This window comes from Manacus candei, unplaced genomic scaffold (genome assembly GCF_025592945.1).
Source record: "Manacus candei isolate 608988 ecotype Guabito, Panama unplaced genomic scaffold, ASM2559294v1 h1tg000015l, whole genome shotgun sequence".
Classification (NCBI taxonomy): Eukaryota; Metazoa; Chordata; class Aves; order Passeriformes; family Pipridae; genus Manacus; species Manacus candei.
In genome coordinates, this window is record NW_026138063.1 from 16,581,533 (window position 1) to 16,606,319 (window position 24,787).

The 24,787-nt window shown below is 39.7% G+C and overlaps 1 protein-coding gene across 4 annotated transcripts in view; it reads left to right on the plus strand.

The window, feature by feature from the left end:
* COL4A4 (collagen type IV alpha 4 chain) overlaps window positions 1-21,178 on the plus strand; it is a 68,349-nt gene extending 47,171 nt beyond the window's left edge. For 2 of the 4 annotated variants that reach the window (XM_051781266.1, XM_051781265.1), the window contains exons 31-47: window positions 665-808; window positions 1,159-1,266; window positions 1,551-1,729; window positions 2,852-2,915; window positions 3,418-3,492; window positions 3,955-4,062; window positions 4,354-4,461; window positions 7,652-7,723; window positions 8,514-8,642; window positions 10,456-10,563; window positions 11,047-11,202; window positions 11,821-11,919; window positions 13,054-13,185; window positions 14,919-15,035; window positions 15,751-15,939; window positions 17,710-17,996; window positions 18,614-20,591. In XM_051781266.1, the coding sequence (XP_051637226.1) occupies window positions 665-808; window positions 1,159-1,266; window positions 1,551-1,729; window positions 2,852-2,915; window positions 3,418-3,492; window positions 3,955-4,062; window positions 4,354-4,461; window positions 7,652-7,723; window positions 8,514-8,642; window positions 10,456-10,563; window positions 11,047-11,202; window positions 11,821-11,919; window positions 13,054-13,185; window positions 14,919-15,035; window positions 15,751-15,939; window positions 17,710-17,996; window positions 18,614-18,877 (2,339 nt within the window). In that variant the 3' untranslated portion in view covers window positions 18,878-20,591. Of the gene's footprint in view, window positions 1-664; window positions 809-1,158; window positions 1,267-1,550; window positions 1,730-2,851; window positions 2,916-3,417; window positions 3,493-3,954; window positions 4,063-4,353; window positions 4,462-7,651; window positions 7,724-8,513; window positions 8,643-10,455; window positions 10,564-11,046; window positions 11,203-11,820; window positions 11,920-13,053; window positions 13,186-14,918; window positions 15,036-15,750; window positions 15,940-17,709; window positions 17,997-18,613; window positions 20,592-20,738 lie in introns of those variants that run through there. The other 2 variants (XR_007903519.1, XM_051781267.1) reach the window with 2 other exon arrangements.
* Window positions 21,179-24,787: the final 3,609 nt, after the last annotated feature.

A 24,787-nucleotide genomic window follows, 5' to 3' on the forward strand; every position in this document is an offset into this window, starting at 1 on the left:
AAGAAAGGGAGAGTTTATGAAATTTGAAAAAATGGCCAGTCAACTCAGGAGGATAAGGGTATCATGAGGATACACAGGGAGAAAATTAGAGGGGCCAAAGCGCAACTAAGACCTCGATCTGGCTACTGCTGCAAAAGACAATGAAAACGTTTCTATAAATACATTGGCAACAAAAGGAGGGCTAAGGAGAATCTCCATCCTTTATTGGATGGGAGAGGGGAAACATAGTGACAAAGGATGAGGAAAAGGCTGAGGTACTTAATGCCTTCTTTGTCTCATTCTTATGTAAGACCAATAGGTCTCTGGGTACCAGGCCCCTGAGCTGGAAGACAGGGACAGGGAGCATAATGAAGCCCCCATAATCCAGTAGCCACATGCAAGATCTGCTGGCATGTTGGGGATAACAGTTTGGGTAGTAAGTGTAGCCTAAATCTCCAGAAGGTGGCAGCAGGTAGGGGGAGAATGTTTGTTTCAAGGGAATCTGGGTTTCAAGAGATGTTTAATCTTGGCATGAAGCCAAGCTCCAGCTATTGGTTCTCTGTCTTTGCTGATTTCCTAAGGAGTCCTTCTGAACTTCCTGCTTTTGCTTTATACTCTTCCTTAGAATATGACAGTAACAGTATAAGCAGACTGAACATGTAAATAAAGCATTTCATATTACCAGGAAGCAAAGGGATTCAGGGACCCCAAGGATTCCCAGGACTCCCAGGAATACAAGGCACAGTGGGAATCTCCGGAGTAAAAGGCGAAGAAGGAGAAATGGGTCTGCCTGGGCCTAGTGGAGAATGTGGGGATATAGGAATAAAAGGTTTGTAAAAATCCACTTCACTCTGTAGTCATGTTGATGCTGTGTTAGGAATATATTTACTTTTTATAGGAAAGAGAATAACCATCTCCAAGGTGCAATCACAGGCAGTACACAATTGCCATCTTTTGTAATCTTTCATAATTCTGATTTAATATCACCTGGGTTACTACTGAATTAACTAAAAAGCAAGAGAAGTAGGATAAATTTTGTTAGCAGTGAGCCTAGTGTAACAACTGAGAACCATAATTAGTATTTGAAGGCTTTCTCTATTAGTGAAGTCATTACTAAAATTAATTTTCAGGACATGTCGTTCATGATATATACTTACATTCCATATTTTTGGCTCAAAGGTGAAAGAGGGTCTCCGGGAGACAGTGGCTACATTAACATCCGTTTAGAGAAAGGACAAATGGGAGACCCAGGGTTTCCTGGTGAGAATGGACTTAGAGGTGAAAGAGGTAAGTTCATAACATAAAGCCCTGGATTCATAAAATAAAGCCTGGACACACATTCATCTGCTATAAATCGCTGGTTTTCACAGGTAGGGACTCATGGCTGCAGAAACACCCAGCAACCTTATCATGTTTATGGATTCTTAAAGTAGCAGGATAGTTTCTTTGGACAATTACACAATACACAGAGTGTGGCAATACACAGTGTGAAAGCGTTGCCATAATCAAAATAAGTGTCAAATAATGGCTTGACTTTATTGGTCATTATCTTGATCTGCAATTAACTTCAGGTGAAAAAGGCAATACTGGTTTCAGAGGCACCCGAGGATTTCCAGGGAAGAATGGTGTTCCAGGACTGCCAGGTGACCAAGGTGACACTGGAGTGATGGGGTTTCCAGGATCATTGGGTTTCCCAGGACCAAAAGGCTTTAAAGGAATTGCAGGTTTTCAAGGAGAACCAGGTGACCAGGTAAACAGAGTGGTAGTGAAATGTCCTGGACTTTGCAGTTATCTCCTGCCTCTAAGAAATAGGATGAAGGGTACAGGTATTGTACTCACCCATTAGATCTTCCCCCTCAGAAGAGACTGTCAGTGTAGTAGGAAATGTAAATTGCCTAATACCTAAATGCTTTGATTACCTTTTAGCAGGAACTGTAGTTGGAGTCAGCAAAGGGCCTCTCCCAGCTGCATGTTCTGAGTTTGTTCTCTTGCCACTTGGTGGAAGTCCAGGCTACACTACACTAATTAGGGGGAAAAAAAACAGATGCACCATCAAGTTTTTACCATTATTCCTATGAACAGATTGACAGATCACTTACCATAGAGATCATAACACAGCAGCAGCACAATTAGGAGATTAATGTGTAGCTGCTCCTTCATATCTCACTGTGGCCAAGCCAAGAGACACAGCAAACCAAGTCACCTCTGGCTGTAGTGCCAGTTTGCCCCAGGCAGATCCCAGGCAAGCAGTACTGCTCAGGAACAAATATACAAACTCACATATACATATACATAGGGATATAAGGTACAATTCTTCACTTCTTGTGTGCTAGGTAGACAGACAGTGAGATTACATGAAGCAGAAAGCACATGTTTTTTTGGTAAAAGGGACATTTTTGCTTGATTTTTTTGTATTGTATGAAATTTCTTTGAAGAGATAAGGTGTGATTTGCTGATTATAGGTCATTATTCAAAAGGAAAAATAGGGAAATCTTTACATTTTTATTGTTACAATACAGCATATTGCTGATTAATGTTTATAGTAAATTTTGGGTAACATACAACAATATTTGGTATATTTTTATGGTACCTTTTAAATCAAATTACTCAGGCCATCTGTGAGGAATTTAAGCTGTTTGAGCCAAGAGTTAGAATAAAGTATAAAAGCACAAATTCAAAACTATTAGCAAGTCTAATCTACAGTTTCTTGGAAGTGTTAGTGGTCAGTGTTAGACATGTAACAAAGACAACATGCTTTTCTGTTGATCTTAAGATACAGTTTTTCTAAGAGCACCAAATGCTCTTATAGATTATTCCTGCTACACATACCATATGTCAAACATTTTTATTTTGTTTTTTAAAAAAAAATCAGGGTGATGTTGGCTTACCAGGAATCCCTGGAAATCCAGGACTGACTGGCCCAAAAGGATGCAAAGGTAATGAGTTTATACAGATAGGCTTTGAAAAGAGCAGTATTGTTATGATGTGTGTGCAATAGATGGCAAGGACTCAGTAGAAAATATAATTTCACTTCTGTCCTGTTTTCCCTTAAAACATGAGTGTAATTAGAAACAAGTCTGACTTACCTGAAAGCAAAAACTGCATTTCAGTACACCCTGTGACAGTTTTTTCCTTTAAAAGATGATCTTACTAATTTAGAAGATAAATTCATGTCCAATTTCACAGAGTTTAAAAATTCCATAAAAAAACCCATGTACAAATCCATTCTTATGGATATGGAAAATTAGTCAGTACCCATAAGAGAAAATGCAATCAAGGTGAACTGTGCCAAAGCAGTTTTCATTCTGTGTTCTCTCGGTCCCTTTTGTAGCTGTTAATATCTATTAGTAAATTTTCTGATCTTACAAAATTGTCCAGCTTTGCTTTTGTGGATGAAAAGGATATTTGTATAAAATGGAAGTCATTGTACCTCCACAGGTGAGAGAGGTGACCCAACTCCTCTGCTTGGTGCGCGTGGTCGGAAAGGGGCTCCCGGAGATCCAGGATTACCAGGTACCTGTGTCTGACTGACAAAAGAATTGGATTTAAGAGCTTGTTTTCTCTCAGTTTTGTTAGCAGAGAGGGAGCTCTGCTTCCTGTGCATACCGAGTGGTTCTGTAGTGAACCACGGGGACTAAAGAGACATCCCAGTGTGCAACAAGCGTGGCATGAGCATAGGAGGTGGAGCCTGCTGCAGTCCAGTACAGCACTGATGGACACAGCAACACCTGCTGGAATCAAACCTGGCCTGGCTCTCTGCTGCTGGCCATTTCTGCCCTGTCAGGTATCACCAGTGAGGTCTGTACAACTCACTGCTAATAGGCAGATGTAAAGATCTGAAATATTTGAACAAGATTCTCTTTCTAGCCAAGAAACCCTTTACTGAATTTTATATTTTTTAACTTATCATGAGACAAAAAATGGGCAACTTTTAACAAATAAATGCTAGATTACTCTTTTTTTTTTTTTTTTAAGGACTCTGTGGATTCCCAGGGGAGAAGGGTTCACCAGGAATCCAAGGACAACCTGGAGGGCCAGGATCCAAGGGTGACCCCGGATATCCAGGAATACCTGGACTACCAGGTAACACCAAAATTTAAAAAGTAGTGTGATAGCACTGTTGAGGAGGCCCCTCTGTGAAGGAGTCTATAGAAATCAGAGATGTGAAGGGATGTATTGAAAGCTATTCCTGTGCCTATAGACAGCAGAAATTGTCTGCTCAGTCTCAGAGAACAAGATCCATCATTTCTTCATTCATCCCCAAACACTTTAAGGTACCACTGATTAACACAGTGTGTTGCATAGCATGGGGGGAAAAAAATCAACAATTTAATAGATTTGCATAATCACAGATTTTTTTTTTTCCTCTCTCAGGAGCTACAGGTCCTCAGGGATTACCAGGTGAACCTGGAGAAAGAGGGGAACATGGAATTTTGGGGCCTCCAGGATTGCAAGGGTTACCTGGATCCCAAGGCAGAAAAGGTAAACAGTATACAGTGCCATTCTAGTGGTAATGTAACAGGATCAAACAAATACCCTTTTAGGAGGGAAAATGGAAAAGGCCTAACTGTGACCATGATTTGGACTCTGTGATCTCTTAAAGTACCAGAAGAATTAAGCCAGTTCCCATCACCTTTGAAAAGTAACATAAATGCTACCTCAGAAAACTGGGATACAATTTAAAAGTAGAAAGGCTGAAAGAGTCTGGCTCAGCTGAGGTAACTAATAGCAGAACTCAAGAAAAAGGAGTTTGCAGTAATTCAGTTGTTTCACTTAAGTTATGCTGTGTTCTACATTTTCACCATGGAGTGCCACTGTTACTCTACAAACCCAGCAGACTGCTATGGACAGATTTGTCTTACAAACTTGTTTTAAGAAATTATGATAACTTAAGTTGGTTTTTGTTGGTGGTTTTCTTGTTGCATTGTTTTCTCCCAAAAAAATTTTGAGGGATTTAATGTAGAAGTGTTTCCTCCAAATCCTAATTCACACTTCTCACAGTGATTATTGTGTTTAGATTGAACAGTAGTTCATTTATATGGTTGTTTTTGTTGGAGAACATGATTAACTTTTTCTATGCTCAGAATTGAAATTTTAAGTTACAGTAATAGTTCATGAATAAAGTTATCAACTCTGTATCCTCTCTCTGTTATACTGTGCTTCATAACCAATTCCTGAACAGGAAAAATGTTAGTGATCCATATACAGAAACCACAGTAAAGTAACACTTGGAGTTGTGATAAATGGTTAGAGAGAACAACAGATCCACTTTTTTAAATTCAGCCTAAGGAAAAATCAAGAAGGTTTCTTATAAACTACTGAAAATGTAAATGAAAAATGGAAACCATTTATGATTGTCTGCAGTAAATAAGTGGTGCTGATTTAAACTGTCATGACAGATTCCCTGCTGGTGCATAATGTGCAAGAGAACATTTCAGTGCTGCAAACAATATTTGCTGTAACAAAGGCAAAGATCTGCAGTGGCAGGGATATCTGAATCAAGAAGGGTCAAAAATACCGCAAAACATTCTTCTGCTGAAAACTTCTTCACAGCAGATGGACTCTTTACTTCCTGTCAGAAGTGATAAGACACTTCTTCTCTATATTGTGCAGAAGTTATTCCAAGTCCTGCACAGGAACATAACAAATTAACACACGTGCTGCAGAGGGAAAAGTTCAGTTCCAAATAGTGGTTCATTAGACACCGACTTGCCTGCTAAGCCTGAGGATTCTATATATTGCCAGCATAGTTGAGAAGAAGGGTAACAACTTTGAAAATATATCCAGTAATGAAAACAGAATGGTATTTGTATTCTAATTCAATTGGAGAATATAGATCTTAGAGCTGTTTTCAACAAGTGTTGTTGCCAGCATTAAAAATGAAATTGGCTGTGCATAGCTAAGTACAGAGCCTTGTCCGTCCCACTGGTTCTCATTTACATGAAAGGCCTTGTGCCTAAAGAACTTGAGGATTTTTAAAAAATCAGTTAAACAGCATCTACCAAAGCATAATCCCATTTTCTTTATTACAGTAGTTTTACTAGTTAAGGGCTTAGTCTGGCAAGCCTTACTTGTGTGAGTAATCTTTGATGAAGAAAGTAATATTAAGAACATCAGCAGAATGACTTGTAGAAGTAGAAGCTGAATTGGGCTGTACAATACAGAAACAGTAGTTCATGCACAGGTCAGCCAATTCAGCTGTACCTAGAAATATGGGACTAAGGCAATCCAAAAATCTAGAATTACAAGTGATGATATTATAATGGATTGTTGGCAAATGTGTCAGAAATTCCCTGGAAAGCAAGTAAACCAAGCCATCAATCTTGCCTGAATGAGTCGAAGATCAAAAAAGTTTTAAATGGTGACCTGGGGACCAAAATTAGTTAGGAGTTGGTAATAATTTTAAAATACCACTGTTAAATTCCCCAAATGCAACTCTTACATAAATTTGAAAATGGGAACATGTCCAAAGTACAAGGAGGCTACAGAAAGCAGGATTTAAACTTAGAATGTCATGAAAAGGTAAAGAACAGTTAATTAAGGGCAAGAAGATATTACAGGTTGGATTACTAGTACCCCCCATTATAAAGTGGATTACACAGAGAGTATATTATAAATGTCTTTCAGGTTTTCAAACAATCTTCTGGATTTAAATATTTTCCAGTCTGGTGTTTGCTACAGGCTGGAATTTTTTTCCTTTTCAATTCATCCATTGTTAAATTTTAACTAAAATAATTCAACAGTTCCTGAGGGCAGAGCTATATGATTATAATTTTTGGTGTGCCTGTTAGAGAACTCTAGTGCCTTTTTATTTTTCCTTTCTCATATGACCCATCTGTGAACTAGGGACCTTTAAATCTGGCAGATGAAGTAGTTGATGAAGGGCATTTGTGTTGCTGTTCCTACAGCAATTTGTCTCTGCCAGATTTGACCAGTTCATAAACTTAAAAAAATATGTCCATTCATATGTGCTTAAGTAGAGCAATAAGATTCATTCTCTGGATAAATGGCAGATTGTTGTGCTACAGGACATGCTGGGATCGAGCACAGGAACCAAGACACAGAACTTACATATCTTCTGTGCCAGGAAGGAGCTAGACAGGGAAAAATTTTGTAATAGTGTGGTGCAAAAAAGCAGAGTTTTCTGTGTGAAAGCTGCAGGACCAGAGAAAAGAAACCAGATGAAAATTTAGCCTCTTTTTAGTGTAGATAGATTAAATTGCACTTACATTTTTAAGGTACTTAAGGTGGTGTCTGCAACCCAGTCATGAGGTCATGAAGGGACAACGCAACTAACTTTGGACAGGTTAACCACATGTAGCACTAGCAGCCTAAACACAGACACAAGTTCACTATAAATTAGCCCATACCAAGCTTCCTACTGCTGACTGCACTATGGAAATACCTATAGGATTGAAAGGTATGTTTTCTGCTTTGAAGTAAAACTGTGTTCTCATTGCTTTTTTCAATTTGATCACATTTTCCTTTCCAAAAAGGCTGCACTCAGGTGCAGTGTGATCTCTTCTTCAGTTGTCAATAAGAATCAAATTCAGCAAATACCCCATCTTGATCCAGAATGTGTTGTCAGATAAAAAAAAAAAAAAGGTATAGCTTTTAATTGTGATTTTAAAGGATTATTGTGGCACCCAGTCATGCCTGTAATACCTTTCAGGTCTTCCTGGACTTCCCGGACTGGATGGCTTGGATGGACTAAAAGGTCAAAAAGGTTCTGCAGGAGCTCCAGGTAAAGAAAGGAAATAGCTATGTGCAACAGAAAATCTTCTCTTAAATGACTGAAGGTGCAAGGAGAGGGGCATGTTATTTTGATGTTTGCCTCGCCCAGAAAATATCATTAAAGCTCAGACTAAACTTTCAAACAGAATCTAGAATATGCCTAATGACACACCTGCAGTTATTTGTGGGGAAAACTTTCAAACTTCCCTTACTCACATAGTTTTGTTGGAATGGTTCAAGGCTGTTTAAGAAATTAAGATGTTCAGTGCAGATGATTCAAAGGAGAGCCAAGTCTCCTTTTTTTAATATGTAAAAGATGAAACTAACAAATTAAAAGGAGACTTGTGAAATCCCAGCCCCATTCTTTAATGGGAGTTGTGCCACAAACTTAAGAAGAACCTGGATTTCACTCACACTGATGTATTTGCAACTTTCAAAATGTGCTTTTGAAGCATCATTTCAAAAACCAATGCTTACCATCTATCTACAGTTTACAAATATATGCTGATAGGTAATTAAATTTAGAACCATGTAAGCAGTTTACATTTCAAGTTACAGACAACTGACACAATATAAAATAACCCCTGAAGAAGAGCATTAAAGCAAAGAGATTGCTTTCTTTGAAAGAGATGAATTAGGGCCAGATTCAACAAAACTCTATCCAGCTTCCAAGAGAGAACCAGAAAAACAGCACTAGGCAACCCTTGCAAGGAGGAACATCTGCAGCTGGTATTTCTATTCTGCACATCTGTATTTGTACTCACTGTAAGCTTTATGTACATAATTGTTTTCTTATAAAGGTCAAAGTGAAACAGGGCCTCCAGGATACTCAGGAGAAATTGGACCAAAAGGAGACAGAGGTGAACCTGGATGGCCTGGTATTTCTATTCCAGGCCCCCCTGGAGAAAGGGGATTCCCAGGATTCCCAGGTAAGAAAGGGTTTTCTCCTTAGTGCTGCTTTGCAGAATTGAAATTAAGCTCATACAGGTTCTTACCCTGCTTAAGATGAACATTATACACACCCAGAATATTCCTTCCCTAAAAACATTGCTGTTGTAATAACACGCTGATGTTTCCTGAGTAGAGATACAGAGACCCCGGGATTTCTTGTTTGTTATGTTACAGGAGAGAAAAGAATAGAAAATGATGGATTGGACAGACTCAGAGAACTGCTAGGTAGGGTTGCCTCTTGGGAAAAAATTCCTGAAGAAAAAGAATGCAGAAGACTTGGTAGTCACAGAACTACAGGAAATCTATCAACTATTATGATGTAAATGCAAGACGGAACTGCATCACAAGATTGCAATGATTATTTAAAGAGATTGGTGATATAAGAATTACATAGAAATAGGAAAGAGCAAATGTTTGAGGAAGGGCCACTGAGAAAGTTAAGAGGTTTGAGCATCTGTCCTATGAGGAGAGGCTGAGGGAGGGGGAATTGCTCAGCCTGCAGAAGAGAAGGCTCGGGGGAATTTATCCATGTGTGTCAGTACCTGATGGGAAGGACACAGAGACAGTTTCTTCATAGTGGTGTCCAGTGACTGGACAAGAGGTAATGGGCACAAACTGACATACAGGAGATTCTACTTAAATATAAGGAAAAGTTTAATTTTCCTATGAAGGAAATTAAATACAGGAACAGCTTGCTTGGGAGAAATTACCGAAGTGTCTGTCATTGGAGATACTCAAACCCCAACTGGACAGAGTCTGAGGCAACCTGCTCTAGCTGATCCTGCTTTGAGGAGAGGGTTAGACTCAAGCCTCAGCAATTCTGTGATTAGAAGTGACATTAGCTTTATGCTGCCAAACCTTGCCACAGTGTCACATAACACACAGAGGAAAAATAGCAGGAGGAGAATTCTGGTGAGGTGAATTATTCTAAGATGAAGACACAATTTTTCTCAGTTTGGTTACTAATTTGTGATCTGGAGGAGTCTACAGAATGGTGTTTTTGAGGAAAAAAGAGAAAGTTTAATTCTGAGATGTATTAACGCTGCTTGACATAGGATAGGCAAGGCCTCCCATGGTGCACTGTGATCAGCTTTGGCAAATTAGGGAGTACTAACTAGAGAGTAAATGAAAGGGTGGGGTGAAAAGCAAGACCTAAGAAACTAGATTTGTTTTTTTTTGTAGAAAAGAGAAGGCAACAGAATGTAACATGCATGTTAACAGGCTGTGACTGTTCAAAAGTGTTATGCAGAGGATAGTAACCTGTAACTCTTCCTGCCTGTAACATATAAGGGCATTAATGTCTTATTTTCCAGAAGTCCAGATTACAAATTAGGAAAAAAAAATGCATTTAAGGCTAGTAAATTCATTTTGTTCTGAGGTTTTTAGGAATCAGCTGAACTCCCTTATGCTGGGAACAATCTGTGAATGCTTATCCTCTTCCAAGCAGAATGACTTCACAGTCCCCACTCACCTTATATTGTTGCCATTTCTCCCACTGCTGGAACTCAATAGAACTTATTTATTTGTGGCAACATGCCAAAGAGCAAGGATGCATTCCTAAGGTTACATAGATTTTATGGGAAGAATTAAAAATTTCAAAAGATAAACATTTTCACTTTGACAAGATGGCTTCATTAGCCTGATCACTGGTATGTTTGATATACAAGTGAGAGCATACATCACCTCCATGACTTCACATGTCAGCATTCTTTTACTTAGCAACTTCTGTCTGTGATCTAAAAAAACCTCAGATAATTATTTTCTTTTCAAAAAAACCCCATGATCCTTTAGGTAGAAGAGGACCTGTTGGACCCACTGGACCTATGGGAAGATCTCCTGATAGTGCTTCTCCTGGTCCTCCAGGTGATCAAGGACCACCTGGCTTAGATGGCATCAGAGGTATTAAAACTAAAAATACCACTTTTTATCATGTAAAAAACCCCTGAGGCTACTAGGAATTACAGGGTTACTGTCTGTGGAACAATGTATAAAAGTGCATAGGGAACAAAGAAACCCGTCAATACCTCAGTGCATGCACAGAGGAGGAACACTGGATAGATCACCAAAGCAAGGACAAAACACAGATCTCCAGACTAAGCAATATGGTAATAAATCTATAATATGAAATATAAATATAGAGAAACAGTGTTTCAATGCATGTACCACTAACTTGCTGCCTTTTGCTTGCACAGAATCTAAACAGCTTTGGGAAATATTCCTATTATTTTCTTCCTTATAAAGGCTAACATTAGTGTTGCCAAAAACATGCAAGGGCTGTCCTACATCTTAGGGGAAAAAACAAAACAAAAACCAGTGGAACAATGCTATTTTTAGATGTTTAAACTTTGTGCATACATTAAGGATAAAGTTCCATTACCACAGGTCATCCTGGGAATCCTGGTCCTCCTGGAGAGACCATCTTTGTGCGAGGAGATCCAGGCAATATCGGCGTTCGAGGGGCACCAGGTAATCCTGGGCAGCGAGGACAACAAGGAGCCAGAGGTCTTCCAGGGAACCAAGGAAGAGAAGGCCCAAAGGGTATGATCTGAGATGTTTTTAAATACAGTATGCACTTATGCCCAGCCCCAAGCAACTGAGCCTTGTGCCCAGGGGATTGCCATTGGAGACTGGGCCAGGCAGGAGGGGCAGAGGTTGGACATTTCCTAGCTCTGCCTGGTTACCTACAGATAAGATTGGGTTGGGGTAGAAGGTGAGAGTAGAGACAGATTCACATGCACTGCTTCCAACAGCTTGTTGGAAGACTCCCCTATCAATCTGAGGATAAGGCAGTAAAATGTTTGAGTTTGCCAAATAGGCAAACCTTGATGCCTCTTTAGGGGTCTTGAGAAACTATGGAAAATGCAGATGTGTTTGAATTAACACATCTGCCCCATATTAACAGCTTTGGACTTCCAACAGATCCTTTAGTTTGAAAACAGGAATTTAGATATTCGGTTTCTTCCACACACTGTAGAGAAATCCCATCTACACCAATCACTTCCAATCTCTACAAACAGAAAAGTCATACATTTTAATTCAGCTCAGGACCAGGGAAGAGAAGAGGAAGCGAGCATTTCTTTCTTTCTCGGACACTACAGAGCTGAAGTATCCTAAGCAGCCAGACTTCATTTTATTTATGTTTGGTTTTATTTCCAGGTCCTATGGGGATCCCTGGCCCACAGGGTCCACCTGGTGCTACAGGACAACCAGGAGACCAAGGTTTTCAAGGAAGACCTGGTCCCAGAGGTCCCACAGGTAGTTATGAACCTGTCGCTCACTGTCACTCAACTGTAACTGTGATCCTTCTATTCACATATAATCATACTAATGTTTACCTGCATACAGACAATTTAAACAAGCTCAGAAAAAAACCCCACAACTGCCAACTTGATTTCTCATTTGAGTAGCGTAAAAATTTCTGAACTAAGTATTTGTTTCTAATGTCACCTCATGTAAGTGATTTCACTTCTCATTCCATTCTTTACTCTAATTTACATGCCTGAAACTTGCTTCCACCTGCACCACAATGGCCACAATCTGCTTTCCATTTTTCAAATCCTTCAGGTTTCATTGGTAAGTTCACGACTATTGATTATTGTTCTTTTTGTGGGACCTCCCTTATGTACAGATACATTCAACTCTTATTAGAAGGCATTCTTGGTGTAGCTGCCAGGAATAGTAGATACTGCTACAAGGACATAGTTCTAATACCTGTTTCACAAATAGCTCTAGCACCAATATCATGATAGTGCTGTTGAGAAGTCCCATGCTATAATGTCAATTAGAATTGTGAAATCTCTTGTTTCTAGTTAGAATCGGTTTTTTGGTTTTCACTCAAGATACTTTTCTAACCAAAGGCTTAGTAAAAGTTTGAATCCTAACACTGGATTACTACAGACACTAAACTCTTCTTCTGACTAAATTATGTCCCAAAATGCAAACAGGCAATAGCTCCCAGTAACTTTCACTATATAAAATGTGGCTATCCTTTATTTTTTTATATTATAATTATTTTAAATCTCTATTATAGGCTAGCTTTTTTGGCCTGATTGTTGATGGTCCTGCAGCAACAAAATAGGCAAAATACTATAAAATGTTACCTGTGCTAAGGTGCTTCCACCAAAGCTGGGTAGAATTTAGGCTGTAAGTCAAATTAGTTTGGGGCATATTACGACCAGAACTGTACACCAAATATTTGAAACATAGAATTGTTTAGCTTGGAAAAGGCCTTCAAGGTCATCAAATCCAACCATTAACCCAGCACTGCCAAGTCCAGCACTAAACAACATCCCTAAAGGACCACACCAAAGTCAGCTCACGTTTATGTTGACTTTTCGCATGGGAGCCATTAACCAGTCTTCCAATTCACTTTCCTGTTACACATTCCAGGTGACCCTGGTGAACCAGGAAAAGTAGATGATTCATGCCCTAAAATCCCAGGCCCTCCTGGGGAAGCAGGGCAAAGAGGAGAGGATGGCTCTGCAGGATTACCAGGGCCAATAGGCCACCCTGGACCCCATGGTAAGCTCATGTTTTGAAACTGCCTGCACTACATTCCCTTTTCCTAGGCCAGGGAGGGCAAAAGCATGAGGCACTGTTGAGAAAAGAGTTCTTCAAATGGTATTTTTCCTTTTTCCCAACAAATGATAAAGCAATGTCTCAAACCACTTCCATGGTTTAGACATATTTGAAGGATGTTAAAAGTATACATGCTTTAAAATTTAGCAGTAATGAACCCCAAAGCTCTGCTAACCAAAGTCCTAAAAAGACACTGAAGTCAAAGAGGCAGCTACAATAGAGCTCTTTATCTGTTAGGACATGAAAAAGTTACCAGAAAAGAAAACTGACCAAAGAGATCTTAAAAAGAAATTATGAAAAACTGAAACATTCTTCTGACAGATAAAAAGAAAACAAGGGTGATGCTGGTACTGACGATTCCAATAGATAGACATCTTCATGGAAATAAAGCACAGCCTGTCTGCATAGTGTCTTCAGTTTAGATAGTGGAATCCCTCGTGTGGTTTTAGGTATTCCCTACTTGGGAAACTGAAGTTTGTTGTAGTGGCTGCTCTGGACATCCAGTATCTCCAGCGGGAAAATCCATTATATTCTCCCAGGAGATTCCATGCAAGAGTTTCTGTAAAACCAGGTGATATAATGACACATATTTGTACTGGTTTTATGAAAGAAATAAAGAAATACTTAGTAATCCTTCTCCTTTCATTAAGATAGGAGAAGTCCAATTTTCTTCTGTCTTGGAAGGCAAACTGGAAGTCTTATTTGCAAAAGCAATGTGCTTTACTAGAACTTCAGTGTGCTTAAGCTTTGGCAGAATAACTGTGCAATCAACATAGAAATGCTGCTAATTGTTTTGACTGGTTTAGGTTTTCTTAATGAATCTAGTAAAAAATAACATGGGGAAATTTTGAATGTTGTGAGAACCTTGAATTACTCAGTCTACAGGTTAAATAGCAAAATCTGCAAGGAGTGAAACACCATTACTGAGAAACAACTGTGGTGGGTGCTGGAGATAAACCCTCATCTGAAAACTGGTTTTTATCAAAAGAGGAAAACCACTGCTAAGTGCAATAATACCTGACAAGTGTAAATATTGAATTCAGATTATGTTTTAAGTAGCCAGTGAACAGGCCCATCACTATCTGTGCCCTGCAAATGAGACACAGCTTTTACTGTCATGGCCACACCTCATCTGCTAATGTGTAAAAATGTATGGACACATAAGAAATACAGAAAGGTGAGGACAGCAGGAGCCTGAAAATGTCTTTACCCTTCCCCCCTGGACATAGTCCAGTTCTGTAGTCCCTCCCTGTTCTGTAAGTACTCCAGCAGATCCCTTACTTCAAGGAGAGTTCACTGTGTGTTCTAAGACTTTGCTGAATTGGGTTCTAAGGGATGAGTTATAGCTCATGACACAGTACAGATCCTGATGGCAATTCCACAAGAGGCTTGCCTGATAATGTTTGGTAGGGAGTGCTTTAATATCAACTGTAAATGACAAAGCTTCTGGAGAGAGGATGTAAAACCTTATCAGGAGCTGCTGTTACTAAAGTCATGCCTCTGAGCTACTACTGTGGTCACAGAGTGGGTAAGTTGTGAAGAGAATTCCCAGCAGAAAGGGGTTCTGCACCTCCCTGGACTGCTGTCTGTTCTGTGACTGGCCCTTTGTGTTTGGACAATGTATAACCTTAAATGCAGCCATATGAAGGAAAAGCACATCCTTTGTATTTATCTAGGAGGAAAAGGTGAAGAAGGGTCATACGGCCTGCCAGGTCAAGATGGCTTACCAGGGGCACCTGGACCACCAGGTGACCAAGGGAGCAGAGGAGAGCAAGGATATGCTGGGCCACAAGGTAAGAATGGAACATGACTCTGGGGGAGAGATGTGTGAGATGATGGATAGACCTACTCCCCCAGTTCACACATGGATGCATCCACCTCTAGCCTGAGATTCCATGACGCTTTTCCCCCCTCTCAGTTCAAACACTGATATAGAGACATTTGTGAATAATTTCATAACAAGACTTGTTAGAAGAAAATTTATCTCAGCATCCATTATTAAGCAGAAAGGCAATTAACCACAGAGGCTCAGACAGCACATATCAATAGGCATGCATCTCTGAGTCAGGGCTAATGGGGCAACTGTCTGGGAGTAATTAAAATTGTATTTTAACTGTGACCGCTCCTGAATAAATGAAGGGTTTAATACATATGTGAGGAAGGGGCATCGACTGTTACCGCAAAGATTCAAATTCAGTCCAGAAAAGTCATCCCACTGAGTAAGTCTGGGAAATCATTGCCCACCTCCATTCATTTCTTAATCCATACAGCACAAGACAGAGGCACAATAAAAAGCCAACTGCCAAGCATTCAGTGGCAATGCAGTTCATTTCTCTCCCATAAGAAGGATAACGTAAGTCCACTGGTGTCTTTATTGCCCATGGCAGCCCGTGGAGTTGTATTATATTGAGTCAGGAACTCCTTACTGAACACTTAACATATAGCTAGTGTGAACTTTTGCTATATTTTATACAAGTAAATTTCTTTTACCTTTCTTCTATGGATAAGGTCCACCTGGCCAGACTGGTATCCCAGGACCACCGGGCCCCCACATGAGATCTGCAAGTGGATTCTTGCTCGTCCTTCACAGTCAGTCAGACAGAGAACCCCTCTGCCCACAGGGGATGCCAAAATTGTGGACTGGCTATAGTTTGCTGTACCTGGAAGGACAAGAGAAAGCCCATAATCAAGATCTTGGTATGTATTGTAGTGATAATTGCTCTCCAGCTAAGGTCTAATATGGTGTGATCTATACAATGAATTATAAGACAAGACAAGAATCTTATTTACTACAGTCTCAAAACTAATTTACACTGATGATAATGAACTTGGTTATGCTGCCCTATTATGTGACCCACTAAAAATGGCTTTCTGCTGCAATGCAATTGAATGAAAAACTATTTCTATCTCTAAGTAGTTTTGACTAGAAATTGGAGAGATGAGTGGTTTATTTCACTTATCCCAGGGAGTAATTCTGTGCTGTCTTTGAAGTGTCTGGAGAGATTTTCCTAGGTCAGAAATCTCATTTGGCCACGCTCAAATAGCTGCCTTTTTTACAGTAGAGACAGCTTGGGCAAAAGAGCTGGTTAAGTTGGGTAGTTACAGTTGGACCCTGTAAGTAAGCTTTACAAGTAGATTATGTGTCATGTGTACGGCAGAATTCTGTGCTTTTAAGAGTCAGAAGCTAATATTTTCTGGAAAAGCCAAAGTGAAATTTCTCCCAGAGACAGCTCCTCTTGGTGTCCTGGGTCATTTCTTCTACATCCTCTACAGTTCTGACTAAAATCAGCTGTCTAAATAAGCTGCCTGATTTGCAGTCTGAGAAACTGATTGGTGGCAGTTTGCACAGAAAAAGTTGCCTAAATTCTTGTTGACTTGTTATACAAGTCAAAGAAGTCTCAGAGGAGAAAAGATCAAGGACCTAATAAGCTGAACAAAACAGAAGTGTTTAAAAGAGCAATAAAAAGAGATATTTTTAGAATAGCAGTGATGTTTTAAAATGTTTTCATTGTGTGTTTGGCATTCCCCAGGAGAGCCAGTTGCTAACAGAATGTCTCCTAATAGCAGTGAAAATAAAATTCAAAGAGAACAGAGTCCCCATCTCCTGTGATTTTGCAGGCATTTTCCCTCCTCAGGCTGCTCCAGATCCTTTATTAGTACTGGAATGGAAAATTATCAGTGATAAACAAAACTGGCTTCTGTACAGAAATGTCACATGTCTTTAATGAAGGTGTTCGGGTTTGGGGGCGTTACAGAAATAACACTTCACACACAAAATTCAAGGCAGAACTTTGTGCAGTCATTAGTGTTAACTAAATAGGTCATCATGAAACTGTTCTAAATTCAGTTCTGGAAGAAATTCACCTCCGAAATATGCTGAAGTATGCACTAGTCACTTCTTAGTTCCCACTGATGTCTGCCTGATGAGAATTTTGCAGGATTGGCTCTGCAAAATCCCTCAATGCTTTTATTTCACTTTGAGATTCGGTGAAACCTTTCTGGAAGGCAACAGAACAGCTGCTGAAATTTCAGCTTAATGCACTGGTAGCAACGGCTTGTCATACTTTACAAAAATTTTCTATTTATCAGCATTGGCATTTGGTTTCTCACTGCTCCTAATGAGTTTGTAAACAGCTAATCTCCTTTTAAACCAGCCACCACCTCTTACTTAATTTATTTTTCAGCGTTGGCACAGCTAAGAATTTGTTATCATAACTGTTTCCCATGGTGACAAACTACATTTAAAATACTGGATTGTGACACAGTTAAATATTACTGGTCAAAGGAAGACACTTATTGGTAAAAAAGTCTCTGTTTTCCATATAACCAGCTGTTTTGGTAAAGGTCTGGGAGGTTTAAGATCTGTGAATTACCTGCTGTTAAGATATACAGTTTTGCAGCAACATTGGCCAGGATTTCAACTTACCTAGAAGTGGAGTAATTTGCATCATTTGTTATTATTTTCAGGTCTGGCAGGATCTTGTCTCCCTGTGTTTAGTACCATGCCCTTTGCTTACTGTAACATCAACCAGGTGTGTTACTATGCCAGCCGGAACGACAAGTCCTACTGGTTATCCAGCGCTGCTCCTCTGCCGATGGCGCCGCTCTCTGAAGAGGAAATCCAGCCATACATCAGCAGATGTGCTGTGTGTGAGGCCCCAGCCCAGGCAGTGGCAGTTCACAGCCAAGATGAGTCAATCCCTCCCTGCCCAGTGAACTGGAGGAGCCTCTGGATAGGATATTCCTTTTTGATGGTGAGACTCTGGGCACGCGATCGTATGGAAAAGTCTCTGTCGCGCGGCTTTTGTGTTCTGAATGTTCAAAGATTTTAAGGTCTGAAAAGTAAGTTATCTGATGCCTACTGGACATTAAAAAGGAAAATTCACAACAAGAAACAAGATGAGGGTTAGTTCCAAATTGCAGAACCTGGCTGTAGCTGCATTTCTGTACTCACAGCCTTAAAACACACATTTCTTAAAATTACAAAGGCTTTGCCTGCTTGTCTGGAATAAACAATGGGATTTTCAGGTACAAAGACACAGTTTTCAGAACTAGAGCTCCAGGTCTGTTTAATGCCATCCTCAAGTTACATTTGCAGCAGTTTGGATAACAGAATTGTTCAGAATCAACCCAGACTTCTTCTTTCTTCAGTTTGATAAATACATGAAAAATAAGTGAGCTGGCTCTACACTTTTGAAATTAACTCATTACAGAGCAAATTAAGATTTTCTCCAGCAAAAAAAGCTTACTCTAATTTAAGATTACCAAACCAGTACAATTAAAAGCAAATAAAGTAAGAAAAAAAGACAGATTAACATAATTTACCTATTTTTCATGCACAGTTGTCAAGTTCTCTCATTGTTCTTTCCAGCACACTGGATCTGGTGATCAGGGTGGTGGACAGTCCCTTATGTCACCTGGAAGTTGCCTAGAAGACTTCAGATCAGCACCATTCATTGAATGCCAGGGCCAGCGGGGGACATGTCAATTTTTTGCTAATGAATACAGTTTCTGGCTGACAACTGTGATGCCTGAACTGCAGTTTGCATCAGCCCCTCTGTCAGGAACTCTTAAAGAAGGACAAGAGCAGAGGAGAAAAATCAGTAGATGCCAGGTATGCCTGAAGCATGGCTAACAAGGAAACCAGAAGTGGACAGCCAGACTTGCATCAGGATAAACAACACGATAAAGGTTTAAACAGCATTTCATATCTGAATGTGTTTGAAAGTGTGCAGAACTCTTCTCTTTGTTGGAATGGATATATAAGACTGAAAGATGAAGGATCTGTTGAGCCACCCATCTACACACATCTACAGGTAGAAAAATCTAGTATAAATTAATTAATTTTAAAAAATTAAACTTTGTCAACATTGGAGTCCACTGCCATAAAGTACAGGGAACAGGGCGAGCTTGGAGGGTTGAGTCAAGTTGGGAATACCAAGGACACCATACCTGTTGTGCAAGACAGTGGATTTCTTGTTAGAAGTGGCATTTACAGCAGGAAGAGTATGTGCATTTATATGGTATATTACAAATATTTATCCATATCTATAGAAATGTGCAAATATACAAATGTCAAAGCCCTGTAGCTGAATTTCCCAAGCAAAAGAAACACTGCACATGCTGTTTCTGAGGGAAGGGGGGAAATGGAGTTGTTAAAAAAATCTCATAATAAAAACAATGAAGATGAAAGCCTTTACCATTGCTGTACTGACCAAACTGTGAAAGAACTGTTAATTGGGCTTTCATAAGCAACAAAAAAGTTGCAAATCCATTTAATAGTAGATTATGTAAGAAAATGAAATTAGTTGAGATAACAAATCCTTAAAAAGCTATATCTATATTTACAATTAATTTCTAAGAGCAGTTACATTAAATGATTAAGCTCCAATCCAAGTAGCTGAAGAAACAAAGCAGTTTCTAGTATTAATTGAAAAGAAACAGTGGGATGTTGATAAAATGGGTGAACTTATATGAGTGATGAATATAAGAAGTGTTAGGAAAATAAATTTTGTTCATTTTTTGCTTCTTTGTTTGTAAATACACCACCAAAACAAGCATCATCACCTTTGAGATCCTTATGGAAAGAGCACTAGAGGTGCTCTTTATTTTTCAAAGCACTGGTTGTTAAAACATTTGTAAGCCAAAGCACTAATCACCTTTTGAAAAAGTTAAAACACATTTATACCTCCTTCATTCAGGTATAAAACCAGAACTATTCAATGCATATTTGAATCATGGGAAACATCTGAAAACACAGACTGCAATTGGAGAATCTATCATGTGCAGAAGGACCACAAATGCTCCTTTTACCACTTAAATAAGCTACATTTTACTAGAATGGAATCAAATGCTTTTCCCAGCTCTATTTATTTCAATTTGTGTTCACTGAGGTGCCCCCAGCAAAAGGATTTTCAAGGAAACCCCGATCCTCGTCCAAGAGTCCTAATTCAAAGCAAACTCCCTCTGAAGCCATCACGAGTACAACAGGCTGATCAGCCAATTTAAAAGCTGGATACACAAACTCAAAGAGCAGGAAAGACAGACATTCCAGTCTCAGCCAGAGGAAAATAAAACAGTCAGAGGGTAAGTCCATTCAAGTGTAAATACACCTGACTGTGCAACTTCCTCCTGACAAACCAGCCAAACCTCTCTAATCGGCCAGGCTTACTTGGGCCCACTGACTCCCCTGCTCTGTCACCTGGGCAAGGGTCAGGAGTCCTCTTGGGGCATGTCCCATCCCCACCTGTCCCAGGGAACATTTCCATCTTGGTCCCAGTGCCTGCTGGGACAGGGGACACCTCGGTTCACTCCTTGGTGATTCTGGCTGGACACCCCACAGGTGACACCCCACACAGTCTCCTGGGGAGGGACCAATCCCTGCTGTTGAACTGTATGAAGGAATTCACTCCCCTCCTGGCTTCAGACAGCACCCCACACCCAGGGGAGAGCAGCACTCCTGTTAGACATAAAATCCAGTGTCTCAACTCTTCAAGGTGCTGAGTAGCTCAGGAGCTTCCTGTGGGAAGAAAGCAGCATGTGGAGAGGAGACTGGGCTGCAGTCACCTGTTCTTCAAGGTGTACAAACTGTATTTCCAAAAAGGCCACAGCTGAAGTCACAAGGGGCTTCAGCTTATGTGAACAGTCACAGACACCCAACTTCCTCAGGTAATGTCTCCCTTCCCTTGGTGGATTTAGGTAATTCCATGTTAGGATCTCATGAACGAGCTTTACCTGGCAGTACTCACCAGCTCCTCCATTACTCATTTGCAGCTTCCTTTCAGGGGAGAAACTCTCTGGAGGAGGGTTGTGGCTTTGCTGGAATGCAAAGTGAGGCTTTTGGTACAAACTGCACTGAGGTAAACAATAAATAAAACCTTATACATTATGTTATTGCAAACTTTGTCATTGAGACAAGTTGAAGACAAGAGGGAATATGGGACTTTGGAATTGGATCTGTGTTCATCTAACTTGAACAAATATATAGAAAAATCTTAAAAACATCTGAAAGAATCAACAAAAAGACCAACAATAATTTAACTAAGCCATTTCACAGTATTTTACCATCTTGCTCTTTTGTTTAAAAAAAAATAAATCACTCTAAACAGTCATATTTCTATATTATTTTGATGCAGAGTTTTTGCACCTCTGCCAGTTACATTTTTAGGGTCTATAAGCTCAGTTAGTTAGAGCATGGTGCTAATATAAGAGATGTATTTTTAAGCTACCACTGATGTATCAAATATTTCATAGGTGTGCAAATCCCTGTTTCATGCTCAGCTGACTCCATAAAGCATTTGTCAAAAATATTGTACTAATTCAAAATGAAATTGCAGATAAATGGCTTAGTATTCCACAGCAAGTAAGACAGACCAAAGTATAAAGCAGCAGATGCTTTAACTTTGCCATCATTTGTCCAGTGACTATAAGCAGAAAAATATGTGGTAAATTATTCATAGGGAACCTAATTATGAAATTAAGTGTGAAAAGGCAGAGCTGAAACTATTTATGAGAAAAAACAGTAAAAACTCCAAAAAGCCTTGTGCTAATCCTTAAAGTCCAATTTACCCTTCCTATTGCATCCCAGAGCTTTGGATCTTGTGTAGGCCCAGTGAAGAAGTGAATTTTACCCTAAACAGCAGGCAGGATATTAACAGCAACACAGAAAATTATGCTGGCTACACTGGGAGGTCATTGGAATTAGAGCCATTTGGGGTGAACTGCCCTGGAACTCAATTTAGAACCAGTAATTTGCAATGAGGAGACTTTCCCACCCTGGCAAACCATGGCCTCTGTGTGGCCAGGGAGCAGGGAAAGTGCCTGGCTCTGCCTCCTGGTAAATCCTCGGGGCAGGTGGCAGCTTTTTCTCCCTCACACCAGGATTTCTAGACCATAACTGGTGGAGTTAAAACACTGAATACCCTGAACCCTGTTCTGCTCTTAAGAAATACAGCCATTTTTGCTTCATTTGGTGTTTTTCATAAGACAAGGAAGGAGATACACAAACTTAATACTGAAAATGTCACTTGAATGTCATCTTTTGGTGTATACAAAGTGTGTCAAAAGGGAGAGAGACAAAAGCAGAACTGACATCAGACACCACTGATTTTATCAGGAATTCTTCCAGGGTAAAACCCTTAACCAAAAAACTCTCTCCTACTTTGGCTGGTTCATAAGCACCAAAGAAAAACAAAAGTATCAATGCAGTCAAAACATGAATGCATACAGTCCATACATTTTTAGCATGTATTTAACACAAATAAAGCAAAGCTTTTATCCATTACCCCAAGCTGCTCACTTGTTTGATAAAGATCCAGTGGGGCCATACACAGAAATTCAGTGGGCCATACACAGAAAAATGCTGTGCGGATGAGGACTCCTGTTCTAAGGCTTGACCTACATTAGAACTGGGCAAGAAAGAAAAAAAACATTCAAGACCGTGGGGAGGATCTGTAATGGGGAACAGTTATCTGCAAGAAAAAGGATCTTTCCAAAGCCAGCTGTGAAGAGCAGCAGTCAGGCAAGGACAGAGCCCATCAGCCTTCACTCCAAAACAATAAGAATATTCTGACAACTCTGGTAAGATCTTTCCAGCAGGTGAGGCAATTGCTTCATCAAACTGGGGATCTGTTTCATGACTGGATCTGATTTCAGAAATCAGCATTTTAAACTGACCAAACAACAAAACCAGGCATTGAAATTCTTCCCACCCGAACCAGCTGGAAAATTAGCCAGGTGGAGAAAAAAAATCACCATCAGCACTCCAACAGATGCTGCTCCATATTCATACTTAACAGCTTTCCCCTTTCCTAGCCACTTCATCCAGATGTTCCAGAAGGTACTGGAAGTTCAATTAGAGGTGATATTTTATAAGTGTAAAGTAAAAACAACTCCATATTTATCATTCCAGTGAGACTGCATTAAACAAACATAGTTCCTCAGTATGACACAGCCAGCCTTCAGCAGCTCACAGCACCTCACAGCAAAGCTCACCTTGTGCTTCACAAAAGGAGACAGGCTTGAGTTTCATGGGATTTGAAATTCCACATATTTTAATGTTTTCCACAGATCCAGGGGAGCAGAAACGCAGAAAATGTGACACAAAATAATAACAACCAAGTCCTAAAGGAAGGGACACAGTAAGGAACCACCCTGATGAACTTCATGTGCAGGGTGAGCTGCCCAACAGAGAGAAATCCCTGTGTGTTACTCCCAGTTTATAGAAAGATTTGGAATGAAGCACTCAAACTGACATCATGTTCAGCTTGGCAAAACAAAGTTTCAGTACACAGAAAAACAAGATCTTTTCCAGAATTTAGTCTTCCATGCACTGATGACAAATACCACTCCTATTGCAGACACATGTTCCTTCTTACACAGTTCAGCATGATGAAGACAGAGGTATTTTCATTAAAGTGGAGATTAAACTTTCTCAGAGGCAGAAATCAATTAAATTCTGATGGGAATTGAAGAAATTAAAAATGGCTACTCTGAGGCAGTTGCAGCTGTAATCTGTTAGACTCTGCATTTTGCATTTTGAAAACTACAAAGCAAGTTAGTATTTCAGAATGTTTTAATTTTATTGTGCTTGAACACTTAAGATGCATGTAAAAAGTGAAATAGATGCAATAAGTGGTACCAAATGTTATAGAACTTTTGGCCACAGACAGGTTATATCTCTGCATAAATGATGGAACAACAGTCTTCTCAGCTGCAGAACTGCATACATAAATACTTCCTTTAAGATAAAATTTTTAAAAGTCAGCAAACAGGTCATTCCATATTCATTAATATTGTACGGATTTGGGTGCTGTTCCTTTCCTTGTTAGGTGGATAAGGAAAATAGGAATTCACAGAAGTGGCCACCCACCAACAGCTCTTAAATGGTCCCTGTAAGGAATGTTTTGGTGAAGGATCTAACCTAATCCAACATTCTCCACTAGGGAAAAGAACACTTACTATTGACCTACCCAACAGCCATGAGGAGATACTTTTGTTTAACAGGCTCCAAAAAGAGAGAAGAAGGAAATTCTGGAATATCCCCAGCCTATTAGGAAAGTTCACTATCTGCATGTTTAGAAAACCTTCATTTACACACATTTTGCAGCAAATGAGGCCAATTGCTGCTTGTAAATGGACAAGAGAGATAAGTTTACCACTGTTCTCGTGCAGCAGAAGACTGCTGTCGTATGTATCTTTGATCTTCTCTTTTACTAACCCAGCTGCTTTACCAATCTCAGCACATCATATAAACAAAAATACCCAAACCACATTAGATTTGTATGGAAAACTGTCTCCAGTTTTCACAGCTCCTGAAAAAGTAAATGGATATCAGTATTCACTGTAAGACCCTTTAGAAAGCTTGATACTCCTTTAGAAACAGCTCCTACAACTGAAAGCTCAGCAGTGTTAATATTTTCTTGCCCTCTGAAATCTGGTAACAAATAAGAAATAACTGGTTTTTTTTTTTTCATATGTAGGAAACAATGAGAAGCTTGTAATAAAACCATAAGATGATTCTATCCTTCATGTCTGCACACTCAAG